Source organism: Dermacentor silvarum, chromosome 6 (genome assembly GCF_013339745.2).
Source record: "Dermacentor silvarum isolate Dsil-2018 chromosome 6, BIME_Dsil_1.4, whole genome shotgun sequence".
Taxonomy (NCBI): Eukaryota; Metazoa; Arthropoda; class Arachnida; order Ixodida; family Ixodidae; genus Dermacentor; species Dermacentor silvarum.
This window is the reverse complement of record NC_051159.1, coordinates 178886670-178912073: the sequence shown is the minus strand read 5'-3', so window position 1 is coordinate 178912073 and position 25404 is coordinate 178886670. Positions and strand designations below refer to the sequence as shown.

The following is a 25404-nucleotide window of genomic DNA, read 5'->3' as shown; positions in this document are numbered from 1 at the left end:
CGCGCACTGAAGCCGGAGCAGTTAAGTCAACCAGCGCGCTTCGCGTGGCCATGACATCGAATCCGATTTTGACGGCAGTTTTTCCGAGAAAAGAATGTACATATGTCGCACCGACGCACCGACGAAAATTCAAAAAAAAAAAACACGTCTTATACATCGGAAAATACGGTACTTGCAAGTATTTTTGAGATCATACACGACTGAGTTTCTGTGCTGTGTCACTTCGCGGAGTTGTGACAAGGACGGACTCTGTACCACTTTCGCACCGCGGCAACATTTTTTTTTTTTTTTTTGGGGGGGGGGGTGAAAACTTCTTGACCCCCCCCCCCCCCCCCCCCCTCGCGCGGCGGTCTCCCGAATTTTGATGTTGCGAGGTTGGCAAGTATGAAGTTTTGGCGAAGTGTGGTGCACGCTTCCTGTCGATGATGAGCCACCCCCAAGAGAAAAAAATACTGCAACTCCCCCACCCCGTTTCACCTGACGCGATTAGGAAAATGCAATGGCAAACTCGGCGGTAATGTAGTTCCACTCAACGTGAAAGCTGGGGAAGTACATGCGGAGCAATGATTCCTTAGTGTTTTCTTTGTGTTTTCCTTGTGTTTATCTTGTTTTATCTTGTGTTAATATTGTGATTAGCAATCCATCATCCTTTTTGACACCTGTGCTAAGGCACAACTGAGGGGAAACCGCCACAAACACATGGAGCCAAAGCCTTTGCTCATGATAATTAGAAGCGATTTTAACGAATTTCTGTTAATAAATGCGCTTACTGCTTGATTATTCTTGTTTTTTAAAATATCCTGAATCATGTTAGTTTATTTTGAACCGGTTTTAATCAATTCTGCATTTGTTCTGACCATGTTTTGAGCACTTGTTTTTGAGCGGGATCACGCGACCGACGCCGACAGCCCGGCCCCCTAAAGTGCTTCGCACTTAAAAAGGTGAAGGTGCAAACAATGGCACAAGGTTCGAGCGTGAACTTTTGTCCTTGGTGCCCCAATAGAGGCGAAACTCGTGTGCTGATCAAGGCGCGAAGCGGGCACGAACTTTGCAACAGCGCAGTTTTTCAACGCCCGTTTGCACATTGTCTACTATGGTTATTTGGTTTCTTCTTTATTACTATTCATTTTTTTTATAATTGATGTACATTTTGTCATACCTTGTTGGTGCTTTGGTGATACGCACACCGACACACACGTTTTATGACGATAGTGAGAGCAAAAACTTTTATTGGGGGATATTATGATAAAGAAAGGGGTGGCGTGATCGAGTATATACTCGCAACTTTAGATAAGGATAGAAGTATCCGATCTAAGAATATTGATATTCGAAACGGTATACTGTTTCGAATATCAGGCAGAGGTGTATTTCGGGCGTATACGCCCGAAATACACCTCTGCCCTTTTTGAAATGGCGCAAGCATACGTATGGTCAACTTACCGCTTTCATATGGTAAACCAGCAGGGCAACAGTATAGTGAACTCATTTATAAACTGCCCAGTTGAACTGACTTACAAATATTGCCTTGTATTGATAAAAATAAACTTTTTTTGTTTACGTGTTTCTTTTCCTGCATTTAGAAGCTGTAAAGCATTTGTCATTATATTTTGTTTAATACACTTTTTTTTTCTTTTTAATAATCGTTTTGTTCGAAAATTTCGCTATTAATTGGAGCGCCTCTACTGAAAAGCTTGTAACAAAGGAGAAAAAACAACTATGTAGTTGAGCGGAGACCTCCCGCGAGTGCATCCTTTCGTCGTTACGAGGACCGAACAGGTCGCCCGAGTATAGCATTGCCAAGGTTGAGCCTGTGCCGTGGCGCAGATGCATCGCCTTGCGTTTCCCACGCAGTGGCCCGTGAGAACATCGGCGGGGGGACGCCGCTCGGCCGTCGCGTTTGCACAGACAGCCCTTCTCACACTCCTCCCGATGTGCACGACCCACGTATGCCGTCCACACATGCCAGGCAAACGCATAGAAGCTGTTGCAGTCTACATGCGCGCGAAATGTTCCGTAAATGGCGCCTGTCTCGTACTGATCATGCTGTTGCCAGCACAAGCAGAAAGAAGAGACAAGAGCAGTGGACGGATCAAAACCGAGTGAAGCAAAAGGGTCTTCTTCTGAGCTAGGTACTTGCTCAATCCGATTTTTTCAGAACAGTGAAATATGGCATCAGCATGTATTTAGTACACAGGAGGAACTGAAACCCTAGGCGGTGTTTCAGATGGCCGTGGCGGCCTGCTGCTGTGTACGTGCGTGGTCATGGGTTCGGTTTCCGGGTTTTGTGACCGCATTAATTCCGATGGGGTCGAAATGCAAAAATAATGCCAGTGTCTGGCCGCTCGAGGCACTCGCGCGGCAATTATGCGTGAATTAGGGGGCTTCTTTCACGCTCGGAAAAACACTGTTATGTAGCACGTAAAGTTTGGTGCATGATAGTTGGGACACACTGTATATACAGATAGCTGGGACACACTGTATATACAGGGTGTCCCAGCTATCATGCAGCACGATTTAAAAAAAGAGGAACGGCCTTACGCGAAGCAAACCTAGTGCGTATTGTTTCCAGTACAGTGGAGTTGCCGCCAGTAACTTTTTCGCTACTGAAATTTGATTAGCTAATTGTAATTAATTATCTAACTCGAGAAATACTGTCCTAATTATCAAATGTCAAAGAGAAAGTTGTAGAGCAACATGAAAAACTACCGATACAGCTTTCTGTTGCTCAATACGTGCTACATAAAACTGTTTGTCCGAGCGTAAAAGAAGCCCGTAAATTCACGCAAAGTGCCTCGAGCGGCCAGTCGCGCGGCAATTCTGCGCGTATTCGCGGGCTTCTTTCACACTCGGAAAAACGCATTTTATGTAGCACGTATTGAGCAACAGATCGGTAGTTTTTCATGTTGCTCTATAACTTTCTTTGACACTTTGATAATTAGGACAGTACTTCTCGAGTTAGATAATTAATTACAATTACCTAATTAAATCTTAGTAAAGAAAAAATTACTGGCGGATACTCCGCTGTACTGGAAACAATACGCACTAAGTTTGCTTCGCGTAACGCCGTTCCTCTTTTTTTTTTTTAATCGTGCATGATAGCTGGGACACCCTGTATATATATATATATATATATATATATATATATATATATATATACATGTATATATATGGAGAGAAAAGCGATCGTTTTCAAGTTCTATACGGTGCTTTATTCTATGCGCGCATACTGAAGGATGTATTTTCTTTTTCTGCGTGTTTAATTTGCTTATTTCTTGGTTGCCTTGTCTGATATTCCTCTTGCTAATTATGAGCAGCCGTGATTCAGCGTGCCCTTGTCCCGAGCTCCTTCCGCCTCTTTGTCCTCGGTCGCTGTGTGTGTCAACAATGAGCGGGGACCGACCTGTCGTCGGACTTCCTTCCCGTGTCGTTGCAAACTCGAAAGTCGCGACCCGAGCGAGACCGGCGTATACGCGACGCTTTCGCAGCAGCGGCGGCGGCGGCGGCACCGCGGAACCTCCCTGCGTAGAGAAGGGGGGACCACACGTCACGCTGCGGCAGGACGAGGCCCCACAGCTCCGGGGTGCTGGGTGCATATCATGTCCGCCCCGCGGGCAGGTGCGGCACGCGCCCATGGGGCCTCTCCGATGGGGCTCGCTCGGCCCAAGCATGACGGCTGCAGAACGCGGATATGCGCTGACACCCCCGCTTTCACAGGGAGCCGCCGCTGCATGTTGTATTACGGCGCAACCATACGTAGAACACCAACGGCGCAAAACTTCCCTTTTCAATCAAAACAGCACCATTTAACTTCACGAATACATATTTATGAATAATAAGGGAGTATTCCGAGATTATACCACGAAACCAGGCGTCTGTAAGTCTTCCGGTGTCCGATTCGTTGGCACTATGAGCAGAACCATGGTGGCCGAAAGGGCTCCAAAACTGTACGGCGGCACCGACATACAAAAAATCGGCTGAATACCCTGTGACAACAATGAGGATATCCTAGGCATGTGTCGAATATGTGCCAGTGGACGTCTGTCACTTGACCGTTTGGCCGCACTTTCCGTGTCCTGCGGACATTTTACGGGCATATGCCAGGGTCTTTTGCACAGTGTGTGCCATAATGTCGATTACGGTCGCAGCACACGCTGTGTGACAGATGCAACGGGCAGAACGCCCGCACATCCTGAGCGCACGTTACGCCCGTGTGCGGATGTGCAGCATACTCATTCGCATAGGCCTTCTGCCAAGCGCAAGTGCCTTATTGAAGTAATTGAAATTTTCAAATTAGTTTGCACCAAGAATTGGTAAAATACGACGTACACACGAGCTGCAGACATGATAGCTTCGTAATTGTAACTCGAATATGCGGGAAAACATAATTCTTTTACGAGGAAACTCAAGGACAAAGCCTCGATTGGAAGGCAAATATTCACGTGTATGTCAAAGAAGGCCCATGTGGGATAATCTTTGGACATCCATGGTAGAATATCCGAGACAGATTATGTGCGATATCCTTGGGACATCCGTAATAGGACATTAGAAACTGGGTCGACGTTTAGCGGAAGTCCTAGTAGTATCCGAAATGGTGCATGGACGTTGGGACATGATTCGGATGTCCTATATGGACGAAGTGTTTTTCACTGCCCAGACAACGCATATGCATCCTCAGTAAGTCTCTGGGATGTCGGCGTCAGGACGTTCGTACATCGTGAGGGTATACATGTCCTGCACTAATCCTAAAAGGTACCTGATCAGGGCCATTTGTCGGTCTCAAGTATAGATGCTGAGAACATCATCATCATCAGTCTATTTTTATGTCCACTGCAGGACGAAGGCCTCTCCCTGCGATCTCCGATTACCCCTCTCTTGCGCTAGCTGATTCCAATTTCCACCGGCAAATTTCCTCATTTCATCACCCCACCTAGTTTTCTGCCGTCCTCGACTGCGCTTCCCTTCTCTTGGCACCCATTCTGTAACTCTAATGTTCAACCGGTTATCTGCCCTACGCATTACATGGCCTGCCCAGCTCCATTTCTTTCTCTTAATGTCAACTAGAATATCCGCTATATACCCGTTTGCTGTCTGACACACCGTTCTCTTCATGTCTCTTAACGGTATACGCCTAACATTTCTCGTTCCATCGCTCTTTGTGCGGTCCTTAACTTGTTCTCGAGTTCCTTTACTCAAAGTTTCTGACCCATATGTTAGCACGGGTAGAATGCAATGCATGATTGTACACTTTTCTTTTCAACGACAGATAAGTTCCCAGTCAGGATTTCTCAATGCCTGCCGTATATGCATTCCAACCCATTTTTATTGTTCTGTGAATTTCCTTCTCATGATTAGTGAGAACATAGCAGGTATACATAATTGGAGGACCAGTTTAGGATAATGTCAGGACGTGTTCCAAGGCACTACTGTTTGACACTGTAATTAGAGGGCAGTTCATTATTTACAAATTGGGTTAATATATGCATGACGCACCTTTGATATGAGAATCCGTGTTGTAGGTCTCCGTTTTGACATTGTGCGATTTCACGTGCTCTGAAATATCAGAAATTGCCACCATTAAAAAGCAGTTCGGTATCAAACGAACTACCTCAGGTGCAGCACCACCTATGCACTTACAATGGCATATCCTTTGAGATCTGCCTTTGTTTCTTCAAGAGAACCATCGATGGAAGGTGCACTTTGGACATCACGAGAAATAATAATAATAATAATAATAATAATAATAATAATAATAATAATAATAATAATAATAATAATAATAATAATAATAATAATAATAATAATAATAATAATGTTTAAAACAAAACACTCTACTAATACACTTTCTTTGCCGTTTGCCATTTGTATTTCGTTTTTGGTTATACTCAATTTCGTTCGGGCAAGCATGAATGAATTAAGCTTCCAAATGAACACACCTTATAGAAGCAACGTCCTGATAACATCCTGCTGAGGATGTTGCTCGGATACTATAGGTTCGCAATAAGTCCAGCAGTAGATGTTGTGTTTAAAATTCATCGCGGGCATGGTGCTATGGACGTCCTTAGTACGTCCCATAAAAAGCTAGGACGTTCGGATCTTTCCAGGACATCCACGGGATGTTTTCTGTCGTCTGGGTGGGGAATACCATTCAGTAATTGTAACGGTGTTTAATTCTCAATTTTTTCAGTATTTCAGCGCTGCCGGGCAGTCTTGAATAAGTTTTTTATCTAGGGACTTGTATTGGATACAGCCCATTAGTGTTGGGGCCCCTTCGTCGACCACGGGCACCGTGTCGCACAGCTCATATTGAACGCGTTCTCCTTCCCTCCCTCTCTCTCTCATATTGAACGCGACTGTGCGTTATGCAGGAATATTCAAGTTAGGCTCACTTCCGAACTTAAACCGACCGAATGTGTGCGGCATTTGTCAATGAACGAAAACAGCGCGGATCACGATAAAACAGCCATGGAACAGGCCGGCAAGCATGTTAGCTGAAGCACGATCCGTACGCGTGCACAGTTTTATCTGCAGGGTGTGCAACTGAAGATATACAGTATAGGCGAGCGCGTGCTCGTGCGCACTGCCGGAAGTTTTGGTGCATCGGGCCGCCACGACATCAAGACGACGGGGAAAGTGCACGAGAACCGACAGCTTCGTTTTTTTTTTTTTTTTTCCTTGTTATTTTTTTTTCTCGTCCCCCCCCCCCCCCCCCCCCCTCCCTCTCCCCCGCCAGTGACAGCGCGCTGCAGTTTTTCCTGCTGAGAAAGTGGCGTGCGGGTGCGTGTCACGGCAGGGAGCCGAGCTTTAGCGACAACAGTGCACAAGCCGCCTCTAAAACTTCACTTTCCACACTCCACAAACATTGCTGCTAAACCGCCTTGGAACGATGTGGCATAACTTTATTAATTATACCTTTGGGCGGGCTTGATATATATCGCCGAGTAGTGATGCAGCTTGCATTGTTCTCCTCGCAAATCGCAGGGCAATGCGTATACGAGATCGGAAAGTGAACAGTGGGCCAATATATCATGCACCCGGGAAGAATAAAGTAGTCTGCGTAAGTCGGTGGTGATTCGTGCTGCCTCGGTGATAATATTATAATGGCGTGTGTGTACACGTACAGTGGACAGGGCACTTGATCGCCGTATGTCGTCCTAACGCAAGGTGAAAATGGAAGCGAGAGAAGAAGAAGTGTGTTTATCCGGCAGCTGAGACATATATCCTAAAACTTCGCCCATATAAGCATACGAAATTTGTGTACGTTTATGGTTGCGCGAGTGACTTCACCAGCAGCAGAATGTGTGGTGCATTTCGGTCCGCCTATCGTACTACACACACTCGGCCTCGTGACTTTTTTTTCAACATCCTGCAATTGAAGAAAAGAGGGGCCTTCCTTCCGACACCATTTTTTTGTTTGGCACACTTCGTTCTAAACCGGCAACGTCGAGATCGCCGATGCATTTACCGCTAATCTTTAACAGAAAAGACGTCGGAAAAGAGCACCGCTTACGGCTGATCCCGATATTGCGCCCGGTTAGCGAGCCTATGCCAGAGCAGATAGGCAGCAAGGAAACGGAAAGCACGTGTTCGGAGACACCGCAGTTTTCCCACTGGCATACGTAGTGAGAAATCTGCGGCGGGTGCTCCAACGTGCCAGGCTGGCGCACCTCCATTCTGTTTTTTTTTTTTTAATTGTTATTTATTTATGCTACAGACAACACTTGGCCCAAGCAGGAGGGGAATTTTATAACATGCTGCAGATTCAGCGGTGAATGCGTGCATTTCGGTTGATTTGGAGTGAGGGTCGAGAAGGGCGGTTGAAGGTCGGGGATGTACGTGCCTTCCAGAAGGCACATTATAAGAGAGAGAGAGAGAAAGAGAAATAGATTCATAATAGAAAATCTGCTTCACAATACAAGCTGGTGCGCATATGTGGCTTTTAACTCCTTTCCTTGCGTAGGGTAGCCAACTGGGCGCTTTTCCTGTTGACGTCCCTGCCTTCGAGCATCTCCGTATTCTATTTCTCTTCACAGGTATTGGTTCTAGCTGCTGCCCTCCGGACGGGTGTTGTCTAAAAAATGATACTTCTTTCTCACTAGCTTAATGTTTATTTATTTATTTATTTATTTATTTATTTATTTATTTATTTATTTATTTATTTATTTATTTATTTATTTATTTATTTATTTATTTATTTATTTATTTATTTATTTATTTATTTATTTATTTATTTATTTATTTATTTATTTATTTATTTATTTATTTATAAGTGCCTTACAGAGCCCTCGTGGGGCATTTTGTAAGGGGGCAGTACAATAAATACATACATAAAAATTAAAATACAATAACACCTTAACAAAGTAAAACAGCGATTAGTGCAGAAAGATGCGAATGAACCCAAAAGATTGACAAGATACACTATAAAAGCAAGGGAGTAACAATGGCAAAGTTGAAAAAACTAAAATGATAAACGCAACAATGAACAAAAAAAAAAGCAATTCAAACTCAGCGGCAACAGCTGCTACGAAGGAAAAAAAAACAAAAATGGATATATCGGCAACAGTACTATAGCAGCGTCTTCGAAATACAGACCACTTGAAACACTGAAAGTGCATGTGGCGCGAGTATTCCTCTCGGCGCACAAAAAGTTATCAAAGGTAATTCTTTAGATTCGACAAAATGAAAGCAATAATTAAAATATGTGGTGCAACTGGGCACAGTTTTTCACCGCGAACGTACACGAGAAGGTAATGTTTGTTTTTGTGACGAACGAAAGCGTGGAGCTCCAATTTGATTGTCGCGCCGGTGTCGTGCGGGTAAGCATGCTACGTGGAAAACATGCCTCCTCTCTTCGAGGGCGGTCTGTGATCTTTCCGTACACGTAGAGGAAGGCTACTTTCACTGGGGTGCAAAGCAAATAAAAAAGAGCAATCGTGCTAGTGAAGTTACGGATTCACGCCAGATCAAAGACTTGGACACTCAAAAATCAGGAAAAGCGAAAGCAAACACATCGCAGGTGCAGCAGATATGCCAAGAGTGCTACGACCCGTCGGCGATCATTTTGGTTTGTCGCTTGGAGGTACGCCGGTCCCATCAAAAGTGCCGAACTTCAAACTATCCCATGCAGGAGCATGCTAATGCTTGAGCAGCGTGTGAAATAACAAAACGAACCACCAAAAACGACAACCGAAACCTGTGTTTTTCACCCGTACTCCGCCAGCGCTAGCGCAGTCGCGCGGGCGGCCGGGATGGTAGCCGCACTCCCATTGGTCCGCGCGCCGACTCGTAGCTTCTCCTGTTAAGCGCGCCGCGATTGGCTGTCGAGGAAGCGTTGCGGTTTGTGGACTCCGTCGAGAGTCTCCCGGCAAAATGTTGAAAATGCGACTCGTGTTGTCTCTGGAAAAAGGCTGCGCGTAGCGCGATTTCTTTCCCACTGGAATACGCACGAAGAACGTTCGTCTACGGTCCAACAATCCAGATGAGATGATTGTGAAGCAACCATGCCTACTAGTGGCTCTTCTCCTCTGCCTACGGAGCCCCCAGTCAGGTAAGGCCGCGACGCTCGCTCTCGCCTGTCACATCTTGATGGCCGGTCAGCGCGCTAAGCCTACCCGCGGCGCTGGGCGCACACCTCGCGATCAGAACCGCGCTCTTGGTCATCTGGGCTCCGTCGCGCACGGACGCGGCTCCGTAGAGCCCTGGGCGAAATAGAGGCAGGCGTCGTCGAGAGCCGTTCGGGGCTGAATAACCGCGGGGCTGCTGCGTGTGGTTTCGGTGTGTTTTCTCCACGGGGGCGGGGACGCGCGCTCGTCTCCTTTCGAACCTGTTTCTCCACTGGACGCTGCTGGTCCTACAGCTTCGGCTATCAAAACGGCGCTGACCGCTAGATCGTCGCTACCTACGCAAGGGACGTTCACTTCTGCTCTTCGCCTCGTCGCGCTTACTGCACGGCTTTGCCCCGCACGAACTCTGGCGCTATCGCGGAGATTGCGGCAGCGTCAAGCGCGCTTCACCGCTATACACGATCGCAAAAAACGATGTGCCCGCATGATCATGCTGTTCTCTTCAACTCCATAAAGTTGTTTTTAAACACGAAAAAAAGAAAAAGAAAACAATTGATTTAACCGTTGCAAGGCAATAATTGCGCTCGCGGGTCACCCTGAACGAGAGAATATCGCCCTCGGAACAAGATCGAAAGCGCGGCGGTGCAATGGTCGGACCCGCGCGGTCGCGTATGTTTGGCCGATCGAGCGTCGGCGCCATCCATGAGAGGGAAAGGGCGGGTGCCACTTTTCACGACACGCGCATTGAGTAGTGTGTACGATGCCCACAATCCAGTGACTGCTCTCAGTTTCGCACATCATTCTGACGGGAAAAGTTGCTGCCACGAAGAAATGATTGCGCGCGTCCGCAGGAGCGAGGCGTGGTTTATCGTCGAGCGGTGGCGGCGCGCGTTGGCGCACGCTGTGAGGCCAAACGTGCGTGCGATGCCGCATCCGATGCAGTGCTGCTGGAGGAAGCGCGCGCGGCGGATCGACGCCCGCAGTTGCGGCCGCGCGATGCGCTATTCGAGTGTGCGCCGATATCGCGCTGGCTCGGGTATCGCGCGAAGCCGTACCTCCTCGCCCGACGCTGTCCGCGAGACTACGCCCGACATCCGACGCCCGCGTAGATGTGCTGCTCGTATTGTCCGTACCCTCCCACGCGCAACCTCAGTGCGCGGAAAAGATCGGCTCGTGCCCGATGTCTGATATAGTTGGGTACGCAGGTTCCAAATTTAATATGTCGCATCCTAGATCCCGGCACCTTATGTTCCTAGTCGCCGCAGCATGCCATTTGCGTACAATCCGCGGGAAGACGGCTCGGGCATGTCGGATTCTGCGTCTGTCGGGAGATTATATTTTGACTGCGTGTATCGATCGATCTGCGAGAGCCGTATACGAATAAGGCCGCCTGTGCGCGTACGTGGACTACGTTTCCCGTGCGCCGGTCCTCGCATTAGGCGTGCAATTCGCTGTCTTCCGTTTTCTCCGAGGCTTTGAAACGTTCGGCATAAGTATAACACGCACTTGCCAATGCACACGAGGGGAGCGGAGTATTTTCGTGCCCCGGCGATCATCAATTTGTGTTCACTTCTCACTCGCCCAATAAAAATACATAAATAAATATAATTTTTTTGCGCTTTAGTTAGAGAAAAAATCAACAAACTGGAAGTGGTTATGTTCACGCGGCAAATGTCTTTTTATAGTGCATAATTACCTTATGCAGCACTAAATTTGTATCTGTTACATAGATGTGTAATTGAATCATGTTAATTATTGTCGCATACATGCATATATGTGCTTGCAATGGAACAAGACACAGATGACAAGGATAAACCCAGTTTCTGCAGTGGTGTGCAAATAAGCCAGTTCGCATCACTGGTTGGAATTAACTGCATGTTTCTTCTTCAACAGTTAATTTCTATATTTCACAGCAAAGCATCGGAGGATTTAAAAAACGAAGAGGAATAAGGTCTTTTCAAAGGAATCTTCAATGTACTGATGCCTACAAATATTCTGTGCTATAAGTGTTAATGAATAAGTAAATCACAGTTGATCAGAACTTTGGTGGCTTGTATGGCACTATTAGCAGTACTTTGACCTTATTTTAGATGAAATTTGATGTATTTGCTTGAAAGTTTGAGTGAAAGCATTATAACATGACATTCAGATTGTCCTTGAGGTTTTAGAGGCACTGAGAATTACATATTGCCGTACATGACAAAAAAATATATATATATATATATATATATATATATATATATATATAGAGAGAGAGAGAGAGAGAGAGAGAGGAAAAACAACAGGTCTTGTACTTAATTTTGTTCTCAATATGCGAATAATGATTTTCAATATTGCTCATGTCTCAAGGAAGCACGGACAACAAATTATGTTAACAAAATAACCAAATCTATTGTTTAAATACATTAAGCTAGTTTAAAATTCTCATACAGTTATAATTTTTACACTGTAAATATTTTTTTTGATGTCAATAAAGTATAGTCATCAATGATGGGATCATATTGTGTAATTGTGGCCTCCAAGATTAGGTTGCGCGCGATGTGCCATGGGGTAATGCAGAAATTTTATGTGAACTCCTTACAATACTTCAATATTGGACTAATGGCATTTACTTAGCGCATAAGCACACTGATGTGCACAAATGGTGGAGATCGATGGCAAGATAAAAGCTGCATAACTCATGCATTTTTGAAACGATGCCAAATGATGGAAAGAATGCATCAGAAGACGAAATGTAATAAATGCAAAGAAACAATTTAACTTTTGTTATTTCAATATAATTGAAGTACGTAAGATAAAGAGCAAATGGGGCAACGCAACACGCCATCGAAAAGCGCAGCTGCGCATGGCCACATCCACTGATAGTAAAGCCCAGGCTGAAAATCTGCGTTGGCTTTAACACACATTATTTCAATCAACTTTATTTAATTCTTATCACTAGCTGGCCAATAGTGATGATAACTAAAGAGGTGTATCATTCGACGCAGTCAAAAGATAAATGAATTTCTTTAATTTCTAATTCAGTGTAATCATATTATTAAAGGCCAAGCATGGGTTCAGGAATTAGAAGTTGAAAGGAACTAAGTGTCTTCTCTTTGTAGCTGATTTTATAGGGAAGAACAAAGCAGGCTCTCACTTTATTTCCTTTAGGTGTCTACGTAGCACTGAATCGTCAGTACAGCCACCTAAGTGCAGCTAACTCTTTCCTTGGAAGGTGTCTTCACTGCTTGACATCCACGAATGTAGTCTTCAAAAGGCATCCAATAGCCTGAAAGGTTTCGAATTACTACAAAGATAACTTTATGGGCGGGGGGGCTTTGAATGTTTATTTGTTCAGTGTACAATGCCTGTTTCAGCAGCAGTGTTACCTTAATTCTGAATAACAGAATATTTTCATTACTATTATTGTATTGTGTATGGTTGAAATTTTTAAGGAGATATTTGGAGCCCTTAGGCAGATGTCAGTTTCTCCAAAGAAATCCCAGTGCCTGTAAAATGGTCTGAATAAATGAACAGATAATATTTGTTGCATGAGCATCACTTATGCTTAATCTCAGATTATGCAGTGATTTGCCCTCTGATAGCTTTGATCCTGTTATTAAAGATAGATTGATGGAATTTGATTGATGAAATTGATGAAAGAGCAAAACAGGACAGTCAGTCTTAGTCCTCAAGCACACCAAACTAGTAAAATATATCTAAATGTTCTAAGAATTTGGTGCATTGAGTAGCAGTGAACTGAATTGTGTAGTAGCGCAACACAATTAACTGCACAATCTCAGAGGAGGAGAAATGCGAACCGTCCATGTGGCCCCGATCCCGAAACCTTGGAACGTTTCACTGGAGCAACGGCCAATCACCACATACACAGCTTCGCTGGTCATCCACCTTCACAGAGTGGAATGGCACTGATTTTCTTTTTGACAGTGTTTGCTATAATGTCGATTGCGGTCGCAGCACAGGCTGTGCGACAGATACATCGTGTGCACACGTTCGTCACGCGCGCACTCACCTGTGTGGAAGCGCCGAATACATCCTCATTTTTCTAGACCATCCGCCTAGCGCAAGTGCGATATTGAACTAATTGCATTTCTCAAAGTAAAATGCGTCAGGAAATTTGTAGAATACGACACACACGCAACCTGCAGACATTATAGCATCGGATTGCAATTTGAAAACCTGAGAAAACATAATTCCGCTACGCGGAAACTCAAACACAAAGCCCTCGAGCTGCCGTTTATTTTTGGGTGAGCACAGACCGAAAGAAGAAGTAGTTTAATGATTTGAAAATGTAGAGAGGTCGGCCGGAAAATGGAACATCTGGCCTGCTACTCTACGTAAGAGAAGGGGAAGCATTGAGGCATTTATACCACAGACCGAAAAATCCCGACCAACTAGAGGCTAACAGCTTCGCCGTAAAAGACGTTAATCGGAACAAACATTTTCGCAACACCCAGTAAACGGGACCACAGAAGCACGCTCTACAGTATTTTTTTTAAGCAAAAATATATATTTTTTAATGACACCTGTCTTCCGTGCAGAAAGCCATCCTTAAAAAGCGGGTAGCAATGACTCAAGCAAGCAAAATTTTGATAAATGTTTAATGCATATAGCATGTGCAGCAGTGGCGCACCGACGGAGGGGGGGGGGGGGGGGTTGTAACCCCCCCCTGAGGCCGACCTAACCCCCCCCCTTTTGTTTAACCCCTTTTCTTTCCTTGCGCATTTGAGTACTGCAACTAAGATGCAATCTTCTGCACACTCGCAAAAAGCGCATTTTTTGGCAATTTCCCATGAAGAAGTTGAAGTTAGTGCTGTTTAGATGGTATTGGCAGACTCTTTTCGCGGAGCAGTTTGTTCCACTGATCTCCACTAGGATCAGTAGTTTGTTCTAAAGGGTCGAGATTGCGCTTCCGGCGGCGCGCCGTACGTCGCTTCATCGACTGCGCACGAATACGAAACCTTGCTTCTGTGCGATGAGCTGTTGGAAGTGCAAGTAAGTTTTCGCTAATGCACTGTGCTCCAATCATGCTGGATTGAATCGTGGATTGAAGACGTGTGCAGTAGTTGGCTGCAAAAATAGGGACTGGTATGTTAAGGAATAGAATGAATCTGCGTGGCCAAGTTCGCGGACCGCTACTGCTAGTAGTACTGCCGTACGTACGTGTTACCGGCACTTCGAGATGTACGGCTATCCTCGAGGATACAGAAATTTTCTCATCCGCCAGCGTTGTATCGCTAACATACTATGAAAGGGCTTCAGCCCCGGAACGTCTTCAAGAGTACCGCGATCGTTATTAATAATTACAAAGGGAGTAGCACCGCATCCTGTCATAGTAAGTTTCACGCACGTGCGTGAAACTTACTATGACATGTTTCCATGCTAGTTGGGGTAGATGAGTGTAGATACTGTACAGTATCTACACTCATCTACTCCAACTAGCATGGAAACTTACGCCCACTCTATGACCAAAGCGTAAAGAATAAGTGAATGGGCGCACACTTGAATAAATGACGGACTACACCAATAGCGCACGTACGGTCGAAGCTGAATGGTTCGATCGTGACGGTCCACAAGAGTAAGCGAGTTACTAGCAATGATACAGCTTTGCTACAAGGTATTACAATGTACAAAACAGCTACGTTTCAAGCCTTGTGCGTAGCCAGAACAAATCTATCTGAACTGAGAACACCCGCGAGCGATTAGGCAGAAAATATCAGATAGTGACCGCACCGAGGAATTAACTTTACTGAGTCATAAACGTGACAAGCCCTGCTTCAAAATATTTGCCAAATAAATAACGAAGAGCAAAACACACTGAATTCAATTGATGAACGGAAAGTTTGGATAGCTTGGAATACATATTTAGCCGCGCTTTTAGAACAAGCACCATAGCTTAAACAGCTCCTAAAGCGCTTTTGCATGTTCTCTGAAGCTGCGGCCGAAGCCTCGTGTCGTCCACCCAGTCACCGTCTACGATATCTTCCAAAAGGGAGGTTTGCTAAGCCGAACCGTCTCGTCTTCTATGATTGTAAACACAGAGGCAACGGACGCAGTTGAGGCAAATGACGCGTCACCACGTGATCAAACAAGGCAGCGCCCACGGGATCGCCGCGAAAAGGGTCGGTGCTGGTCGGTGCTCTATCGCTGCAGCTACACGAACTGCTGAGGACGGCGGCGCAAGGTGAATTGATGACGCAAGCAAACTACTGCAGGTGGCGGCGCCAGGTGCACTGATTACATGCCGATACTTATAAGCCGTTATCGCTCTTTAGCGCCTTATCCAACCGCGTCGAACTATTATGAACCCCGTACTCCGGCGGTGACTGTACTCCGGCGGTGGCATACGTACTCCGGCGGTGGCTGCGTATGTCGCGGCCGCGCTGGCCCTATCTTGAAAGCGATTTGCGATGCGGACACAGTGCGCCGAGTGCTGATAGCTTCGTGTGCGCTGTGTTCTCGCCGCTTAGTTCGCGTTAAAGCGAGACGCGCGGACCCTATTTTGAAAGCGATCTGCGATGAGGACAGAGTGCGCCGAGGGGTGATAGTTTCGTGCGCGCTGTGTTCTTAGTTCGCCTTAAAGCGAGAGGCAGCACGAAGGTCAACTCGCCCCCAGCTGCGGGCCCTGTCTTGAAAGCGATCGTCTTACGTGACGGACGGACGGGTTTCCTCGTTGTGTAGACATAGAAATGTATACACATTTAAAACCACTTGTCACCAGTGGGAGCCGAACCCACAACCTCGACATTGTGCATGCATTGTACTACCACTTGTGCAATGGCGGTGGCTGTTCTCACATCCACATCACATTTTTGTGCATGTATGCATTCCGGATTTAATCCACCACCAGTGCCACTCGAGGCCATGGTGGTGGACGTGAAACAACCTTTTGACCGATGGTGTGCTTTATGAGCAGGCAGCTGACCAATAAACTCTCATGTCGTTACCTAGCTGACGGTATCAAACCGACCGGAGTCGAGTGCAATGCATGCGTAATGCAGAGTTTGTTAGTTCGGCTCCCACCTGTGGCAAGTTGTGTTTTTGTCCACTTTCATTTCCCTTTAGCTTATAATTTCTACACTTCAATTAAAAACTACAAATAATTAAATTTCCCTGTGCCTTCCTTGGCTTGATATGGTTGTGATTACACAAACGCACGCAGTCTCCTTACTAGACGATAAATTTCTTTCTTGTGGACCCAAATTGTCCATTGTCTCACTTGTGGATTTGGTGGTATACCCTGTAACAGACTTGTACATAATGAATAACATATATGCATTTAATTACGTGTAAACAATAGCACTTTTTGGCAGTTTTTAATTGATTGATAACTTTTTACTCGGTAACACTCACTGTAATTCATTGACTTTTTTCAGTAACTAATTACATGTGACCTGTTGCTATATTAATAAGACAAGCTGTAAAGGCGACACTCCTGTGAACACTTTTGATTTGGAGGAAATGCCTGTGGTTGTGGCACGCAGCATGCCAATGCACATGTTCAGAAAGACATACCCAGGTGCTCAGTATTTCTTTTATTATCTCAACGCTCCACCAGATGTTGGTTGATGAAATGAACCGGTACTGCTATGGCTTAGCAGCAATGGCCGCTTAGGACGTTGATGCCATGAAATCATCTACGGATGTCTTTTCTTAACTTTTCATTGGCCCTACTGAGAGTGTCTTCCCCAGCCCCCAGTAGCAATGACGTGCTGCGTTTCATATAGCGTACCCGGACGCGAGCATTGCAGCTCTGAGCAACCTCAGTCTTGTATTGAATCTGTAATTCTGTCCATCTAGAGAGTTTTCACTGTCACTGCTGATGCTTTCACAAGAAAACAAGGGAAGATCACCAACAAAAAATTTGTAAGGCAGTAAATAAAAAGTGAAGATAAACAGCACGTGAAGGGCTCAGGAGGACGCACTGAAGGAGCCATGCCAGCTCAGTCTGTTTACTGTATTTGTGAAGTGGTAATAAACATAGGAAGGAAAGTGACATAAAAGTTATTTATGACATTTTAGCAATTGCTCAATTACTTTGGTGGGGCATTGATTGATTGCTGTAATCATTTACCAATTTTAATGACATAATTGTAATTGCAATCGGTTACCTTTCTTTTTTTTTCTGTAACATGTGGAACTCTGCCCTGTAAGTGGCACACTATGTGTTGTTCTCTCTGTTGCAGCTCAACACAAAAATGCTGGAAAGGAGAAAATTTATGAAATGTGATTTCAGAAGTCTTTAATGAATGCCTTTGATGACATCGCACATTAGATGTAGAGGAGATTACAGCCATTTGTGGTAAAGAGGTTATCATTGTGGGTTTAGTTGTCCTAATATTGCCATAGGTCGTTCTTTCCAAGTTAGGAGAGAGGGCAACACTCACTGAGCATTGCCTGACTCCTCATGCCAGAGCACTAATAATAGAAGTCCACCACCCTGTCCTCCTTCAGTGCACATGTGTGTGTGTGTATACAAGCCATGTGTGGGCAATCATTCATGTGTGTGCCTCATGCAGTGGGCTGTAAATATGAGATTCAGGCCAGAGGCCAGCTATAATCTATGTTTGGACATTGCAGCGGGGCTCATGTTTATTTTCGATGCTGTGGCAAAAACAGACTGGGCGCTGTACATGAGGAAGTGTTTGCCCCTTTTCACTTCCCGGTGCAGCGCTGCTGTTCTCTATAGATTCATGGTGGCTGTGCCAACACTTTTGTGCATGTAATCCTCAATTCTGATCCAGAGTACTAGAAGAAGTAGCTATGAAACAGCGGTAACCCTCCCTTTAGTTCTTGACTTGCTAGAAAGAAAAAAAAAAAAAGGGAAAAAGAAAGAGAGAGAGAAAAAAATCCCAGTTTTTATTTTATTTCTCTGATTTCTTCTGTGCCATCCTGATCTGAAACATGCATTTGCATGTGTTCCTTTTTATGTTTGCCCGAGAACCTAAATTATTGCCCTTGAATAGAAAGGAAGACACCTTCTTCCTTTCCTCTGCCCTTTCTCCATTCTGTCACCCTGCATCTTTTCCATGGCCGTGGGACACTTCAGGTATCTTGTGGAAATTGAGACAGTTTTGATGCCCCTTTAATACCCCCTCCCCTTTTTTGTTGTCATCTACGAACACAACAAATACAGCTACTACTACATGCCACTGGCAACTACAGCTACAACCCAAGTGTACCGATTAACACTAAGCAAGGAGAGTCCTTGCTACATTGACGAGAGAAATATTTGCCAGGGACACAGGGACCGTGTCAAGTGTATAGGGACTGTGTTGCTGTGGAGATGCGTAGCATGGCTTGTTAGTATATTTTTTTTTTTCTGAACACACTGCTCATGTGACCTCTTTAGGTTAAATTAATTTGAACTTGAAATTTAAACTTGAACTGAAGGACCAGTTATCACTCATAGAACAAAAGTCTACAGGTGGCTCACCAACCACTTCAAGCACTCTTTGTAAATCCAGACAGAAACCGTGATGGCTTCACTTTTTGCTCATTTACATGTTGCCAGTTTAAATGGACTTTATATGGTCTTGCCTGTCCTGAAGGAAGTTCATAATTTTCCTCACATTTCTCCTTCTCATTACATTTTCTATATTTAGAAGCAAAAAAAAATAAAAGAATCGGTATTCGGTTCAGTGTTTCAAGCTAGTGTTCTTATGTGTTTGTACTCCATTCGATTAGAAAATTGTATAATTAATTATTTCACCTTACTTAATACACATCAAACATTGCATCACAAACAGCAGCCTAAAATACTAGCCCATGTATCAAGTGAAATAGACTAATGTCTCTTGCCTCCAAGAGGAGGACTTGTTCTCACATTCAATTTTTAACACAGGGTATTGTTCACAGAACAAACAACTTATCACTATTTGCACCTTGTCCTGGAGTAAAATTTTGTAACTGCTCTCATCCTGATCCATTCTTGCCTTTTGTTACTGGCTGACACATATCATTACATCCCGTTTTTCAAGAGATTGGTCAATTGACACGGTTGTTATTGACACTATAGCATAGTTGCATTCTGTTTTTGCATAGAACAGCAACTTGGCTTGTTACATGAAACGAAAAGAAAATTCCAGCAGAACCCATCTCATAATCAATGTCAACATTAATGCGATTAGCATTGAAGCAACGTACCGAAACACCTCGTTGCCACCACTGAAACGCGTCATGTATGAGGCGCCTATGCTGCCGGACTCCTCTCTTGTTCATCCCTCTAGACATGCTGTGTCATCTAGCGGTGCCACCATGAAGTCCGCGCCTGGTGCATGTCTGAATATACGGGGTGATCATTTTTAAGTTTTCTGGGATTCTTAAAAATCACCTGTTGTAGATAGCATAATTCTAGTCCTTGAGCTGGGGTTTTCCACAGAGGCAGACATTACTTTCATGAGAAATCAGAACACGTATTCAACTAAATAACAAAAATTACTCATTAACTTCTTAATTAATTACTTTACGGCACGTATTGCAATTTACAAATTATAGCCGGTGAGTTTGCAAGGCGTAGCCACTTGGAACGAATTTCCAGAATTGCACCGATTTGGAGATAACGCCATCAAACTAGCCGTAAGTATGCACTGTTGTTCCACTTACGTTTTTAACAAAACATTCTTTTATGCATTGAAGCACAAAAGAAACAGGAACACCTATGTATTTCGTCGTACACTTTGGGAAGTATTATCTTGAAACTGGTGTCATCCTGGAAATGCACTTCAAGGGGACATGTCTTGCAATCTCACTGGCTACAATTAGTAAATTGCAATATCTGCCCTAAAGTGATCAATTAATAAGTGAATTAGTGAATGTTTGTTAATCAGTTGAATATGTGTTTCAATATCTCATGCTAGTAATGTCTGCCTCTTCAAATAATCCAGCTCAAGGGCAAGAATTATGCTATCTGCCACAGGCGATCTTTAAAAATTTAGGAATTTTAGACATAATCACTCCTAGCATAAGATGCGGTTTCATTTTCACTAGCACTGAACAAATTTTAAAGGATTATTTTTTTTTTGTCATTGAAGAATGATGCATACTCAGTGGCACATACCCAGTGACCCTAGTTGGCATGAAAGACGTTCATAGAAGAGTGGCACATACCCTATGGCACATGCTCAGCGATGCAAGTTGTGTGTAGCGCCCACTGACACCACAACACGGCGATGCTAAGGTCGGTGCTCTCAGTCGGCGCCCGGCCGTGAAAGACGAGAAAAAATAAAGTTAGACAGTGTGTGCGTGCTCGATGCGCAAGCCCGGCACGCGCAGTTTTGTTCGATAAGCCTGCTACGCTAGTCCTCTTGTTCTGGCGCTCCGCGGTAACCCCCAGGTTTCCGACATTGGTGACTCCAGCCTAAGAGATGACCGACCCCAGAAAGTGCCCTCAGGCAACCTAGCTTCCGCCTGGCACTACCTCGCGCCCACGAGACGTCGCAGCTCTCCAGCTTTGCCTGCACCCATTCTGGTGCAAGAACCCGCACATTTGGTTCGCCATCGAAGCCATCTTTGATCTGCACCACACCACCTCAGAGACTTCTCAGTTTCACCACTTACTTTGCAACCTGTCTTCTGAGGTGGCTCAAGAGGTGGCGGATGTCATCGCTGCACCTTTGGGCGATGCCCCGGCATCAGCAACTTAAGCATAGTACTATTCTAGATTGCACCACGGAATCTGAGAGCTTGTGCCTCCTGCACCTGCTCACTTCCGAGGAGCTCGAAGATCACTGCCCCTGCCAGCTGCTCAACAGCAATGTGCGATAGCTCCTGGGCACAAGTAACATCGATTCGAATGGTGTGCTGTTGAGGGAACTCTTCCTGCAGTGCTTGTCGTGGTCCACCCGCCTTGTCTTAGCCGCTGCAGGGGAACCTCGACCGCTTCGCACAGCTCGCTGATCAAGTCCACGACGCGACTTTTCCTTTGGTCGCTGCCCTCTCTTTAACACCTTAACACCAGCATATTCAGTCATGTCCTGCTTAGAGTTCTGGATCGACCAGCTCGCTGTTTCCATCGACGCTCTACAGATCTCTTTTCATGATTAGTGCGACGCCCCTCACGTCCTAGCCGCTGTTCGTCTTCCCCAAGTGGTCCCCGCTTGCGCAGTCCTTGAAGCTCGCCTATTTGCTGGTATCATTGCACTTTCCAGCACCACGCCCGTCGTGCAAGTCCCCATGCAACTGGTCGGGAAACGCCCGACAGATGGTTGCCTTCGAACACAGTTCTTTCAGCCCAGCAGCCCGATGCTCTACCCATTAGATCATGGACTACCCAGTGATCCAACTTGGCAGGAAAACGGTTACAGACATAGACCATCAGAGAGTCCCCTGAAAGTGTGGGAAGTTCCCCAAAAATGCAATAATAGAATCAGAAGAGAAGTAATGTTAAAAAATTCTGACCCCTGGTTCTCCTTTGTTCTGGGTCTCCAGAACATGCATGTGTTTCTGTACATACTTTTGCTTTGGCTTTTGCTTTCATTGTGTAGTGAACTTTTTCCGAGGGAAAATACCACGAGTCTGAAAATTTGGAACTAGACCTACTGTTTACACCATTGGTACTTCCATATTCACATCATGCTTGCTCACCAGGATTAATGATGTCCCAAATGTCTAAATAGGATTTTGCGCCATCTTCTAGTAAATAAATTAAAAGATTTGATATGGGTTGGTAAATGTTGCTCATTTCCAGCAAGCAAAGTGAATGAGCTCTAGCCTGAATGAATTTGAGTTGAGCTAAATGGGTGTGTTCCAATTTTGGCCAGCATCGGAGACAGTCTACGTAAACAGCTAAGGAAACAGCCAAGACAACTTCGAGAGCATGTAAAGCAATGCATTTCGAGCTGTCAGGAAGACGTATGTAAGACACTTCTGTGACGTGACGCTACCTCGCGGTGACAAGAAGTTCAGAAAAGCACACATTATTTTTGTATTTTAAGTACTTGCACCTGCGAACCTATGACAAACACGATATGACTTACATTAAGGGCGCAGGAAAGCGTGCCTGCGTTTTCTTTTGCGCAGACGACCTTGCTGTTGGCTTTCGAAGTGTTCTGCTCAGCCGCCATCCTGGTTGGACAGGAAAATAGCCTACATCGTTTTTGACTTTGATGCTGTCTTCGCGAAGCTGTCTACTTTGATCTCTTCGTGAGAATTGGAACGATACTTAAGATGACCGCTGTGCACTTAGCCGTCTTCTTTGCTGTCTACGGCAAGTATTGGAACACGGCCAATGACAACATATTGTAGGGATTACTTGTTGGTGCTTAGAGACGAAGGCACTGTTAAAAGATTCTGTACAACCAGGGTAAATTATTGTAAGCTGCATGCATAATACTATGTAAGCAAAAAATGCTTTTTTTTGTCTTAGTTTACATACTGCTCCCCAAAAAGGACATTATTTGTGATACATTTAGAAGAACTATCCTATATGAGGCCAGTAAAAGTTCTCAAAATTTTACGAGTTCAGTTTTTTTATTCTTTTAGGATGCAATGTACTTTGTCTTTACCTATAAAAGATTAACTAGGAATGAGCAGACGCTGTCAGAATACATAATGTCATGGCTAGCTAGTGCAGGAACTTGGACGCAAAGGCACCACCTGTCTTTCATATTTGCATCTTTTCTGGCCTATCAAGCCTTCTAACATGGCTTTGGCAAATGTGGCTTTCTCGTTCTTAGAACAGTTTAATTTACTCATGCAACTAAACTTATTTTTTTAGAGTGCCTTTAAATCACTCTTGTGCCTTTACTTGAAAAGTTGTCTACTGCCCGAATCGTATGGAAAGTTGCTCCACACAGATACTATTAGCTGCACAATAAAGACGTGTTTGTATTAGCTTATTAACAGCATTCTGAACAGCGCAAAGGACAGGACGGAAAGGAGTACATATGACAGGGTGTGCATTTCTTTTAGTCCTGACCTTCACGCTGTTATAAAATCTGTGAGCAAGATGGACTGACTCACCCACATCATGGTATTATTGTTACTAGCTTAAGTTATGCAAAAGTGGCATTTTGAATACTTGACCACTTGCTTGATCATTCATTTCACTGCATGACCTTCATTGTCTTTGTAAGTAAAGATGATATCATCAATTTGCCTATTACTACATATTCTGTCATGGTTACCTGCTAATAAGGGCAGTGAAATAAGGTGGCATTCACAAAGTCACTTAGTTACAGAAACTGTGGGCATGTCACTGTTTCAAAAATATGCATATGGTGTTGACATTCTTTCACTGGTGATATGCAACTTGTTGAGATTAGTGTGGCTACACAAATTTTGCAGGAGGTGTCTGCCATGCATCACGTTGTGTTTTTACAGATGCATCTACTTCTTGTGTTTTTTACAGATGCATCTGGGATGCCATCACAGGAGCCGGAGCACATGACGGCATTGCTGGGGCAGGATGTGATATTACACTGCCCCTTCGAATACCCAGATGGCATGCCGGTGCCCTATCTTGTCCAGTGGCACAAGAAAGACCACAAGATACCTATTTACATCTGGTACGCACTCATTTCTTTTAGATTTTATGTTGCTTGTCTGTGTATCCGTGTATCACCATTGTGTGTCTGTGAAGCAAACGCACAAATTTGGGCTAATCACACTAAAACATTATGCAGATGCCATATATTGTGGGAATCAATGGTATGCAAATCATTTTGCAGATAATTGGCTATTAAGCATCGATAGGGGTTGCGTTGGATTACCAGGTGGACCAACATGTTTGTGTAAATCGATCAGTTGTGTGTGTGTCATAAATGTGTGTGTGATGACAGAAGCAAGCTGACATCGATCATATGATGGCAACGGCATGATTTCTACTCCAGTGGACCTGAGTAGAAATCTTGGAATTCAATTATTGACATCCCGATGATTGGGTTCTACGTAGTTGTAGACACTGGACAGGCGTAAGCGAGAGAAACATGGATTGTGACGTAACGTGCGACTAAGTCTTACAAAATCGTACATGTATATGTCTATGTCATGGGATCCATTTTAAAATGACAGTATAATTTGTACTCCAACAAAGAAATATAAAAAAATTGTTTAACATGGGCCTATCAGAAGGCCGTACAATGTCGCATAGCTTCTACATACTGTTAGCTGCTACAAAAAAAAAAATGACTGGGAAATTTGGGCCAATTGTGAAGGCAGTGCCATCTAACAGCGTGCCTCAAATTGCTAGCTACCACGAGGAAAGAATGTGAGAATCTGGTGCATGACGCATGTGCAGAACGTCTCAAAGAGCTAGTTGGCATCAGCATGAGAGAGGTACGCGTGTGATCGTGGCCTAATGGCTGTAGCATGAAGCTGCTGTGCTAGGAGACAGAGGTTCGATCATAACATTGGACACTTCAATTTCTTTTGTATGGAAGAGGTCTGAAATGAGGCGAGACGGGAACTTACCTACTGCAAAGTGCCTGGGCAGAGCCAAAGAATGGCTCACATTAAAATTAACAGAAAAAAAAGTATGGCAAACGAATTGTGCACAAACCTGCAAGGTGGAGGAAGTTTCATAATTTTTCTTCGACTGTGAAGCTTTCTGTCTGAGAAATCCACCTTGGCTTTTCCTTGTAGCTTTGTGTTACTCTAGGGTGGATGAAAGTCTTCCCTCTCGAGAACATGACGTAGTAGTCTAGCTGTATTGGTCTGTGAGCTCATGGAAAGTGTAAAGCATTGTGTGTAAACTTGCATGATGCGCACTGTTCGGGCACTTGTACTGCAAACCTAGTAGTCTCGAGCGACTGAGACAAAAGGATGGAGAAGGGCTCTGGCAGAACTGTCCTTGACTTTGTCCTCTTATGTCAGCCTGTCTTAACATTATATGTTTGAAGCAGCG

General features: G+C 44.7%; 2 protein-coding genes across 5 annotated transcripts in view; one reads left to right on the top strand and one right to left on the bottom strand.

The window, feature by feature from the left end:
* LOC119456469 (ubiquitin-60S ribosomal protein L40) overlaps positions 1-25404 on the bottom strand; it is a 578246-nt gene that overhangs the window by 18261 nt on the left and 534581 nt on the right. The gene's annotated exons all lie outside the window — the stretch shown is intronic.
* Positions 9336-25404, top strand: part of LOC119456465 (protein turtle-like) — a 79726-nt gene continuing 63657 nt past the window's right edge. For all 4 annotated transcript variants that reach the window (XM_037718275.2, XM_037718274.2, XM_037718273.2 and 1 more), the window contains exons 1-2: positions 9336-9544; positions 23911-24067. In XM_037718275.2, the coding sequence (XP_037574203.1) occupies positions 9481-9544; positions 23911-24067 (221 nt within the window). In that variant the 5' untranslated portion in view covers positions 9336-9480. The remainder of the gene's footprint in view (positions 9545-23910; positions 24068-25404) is intronic.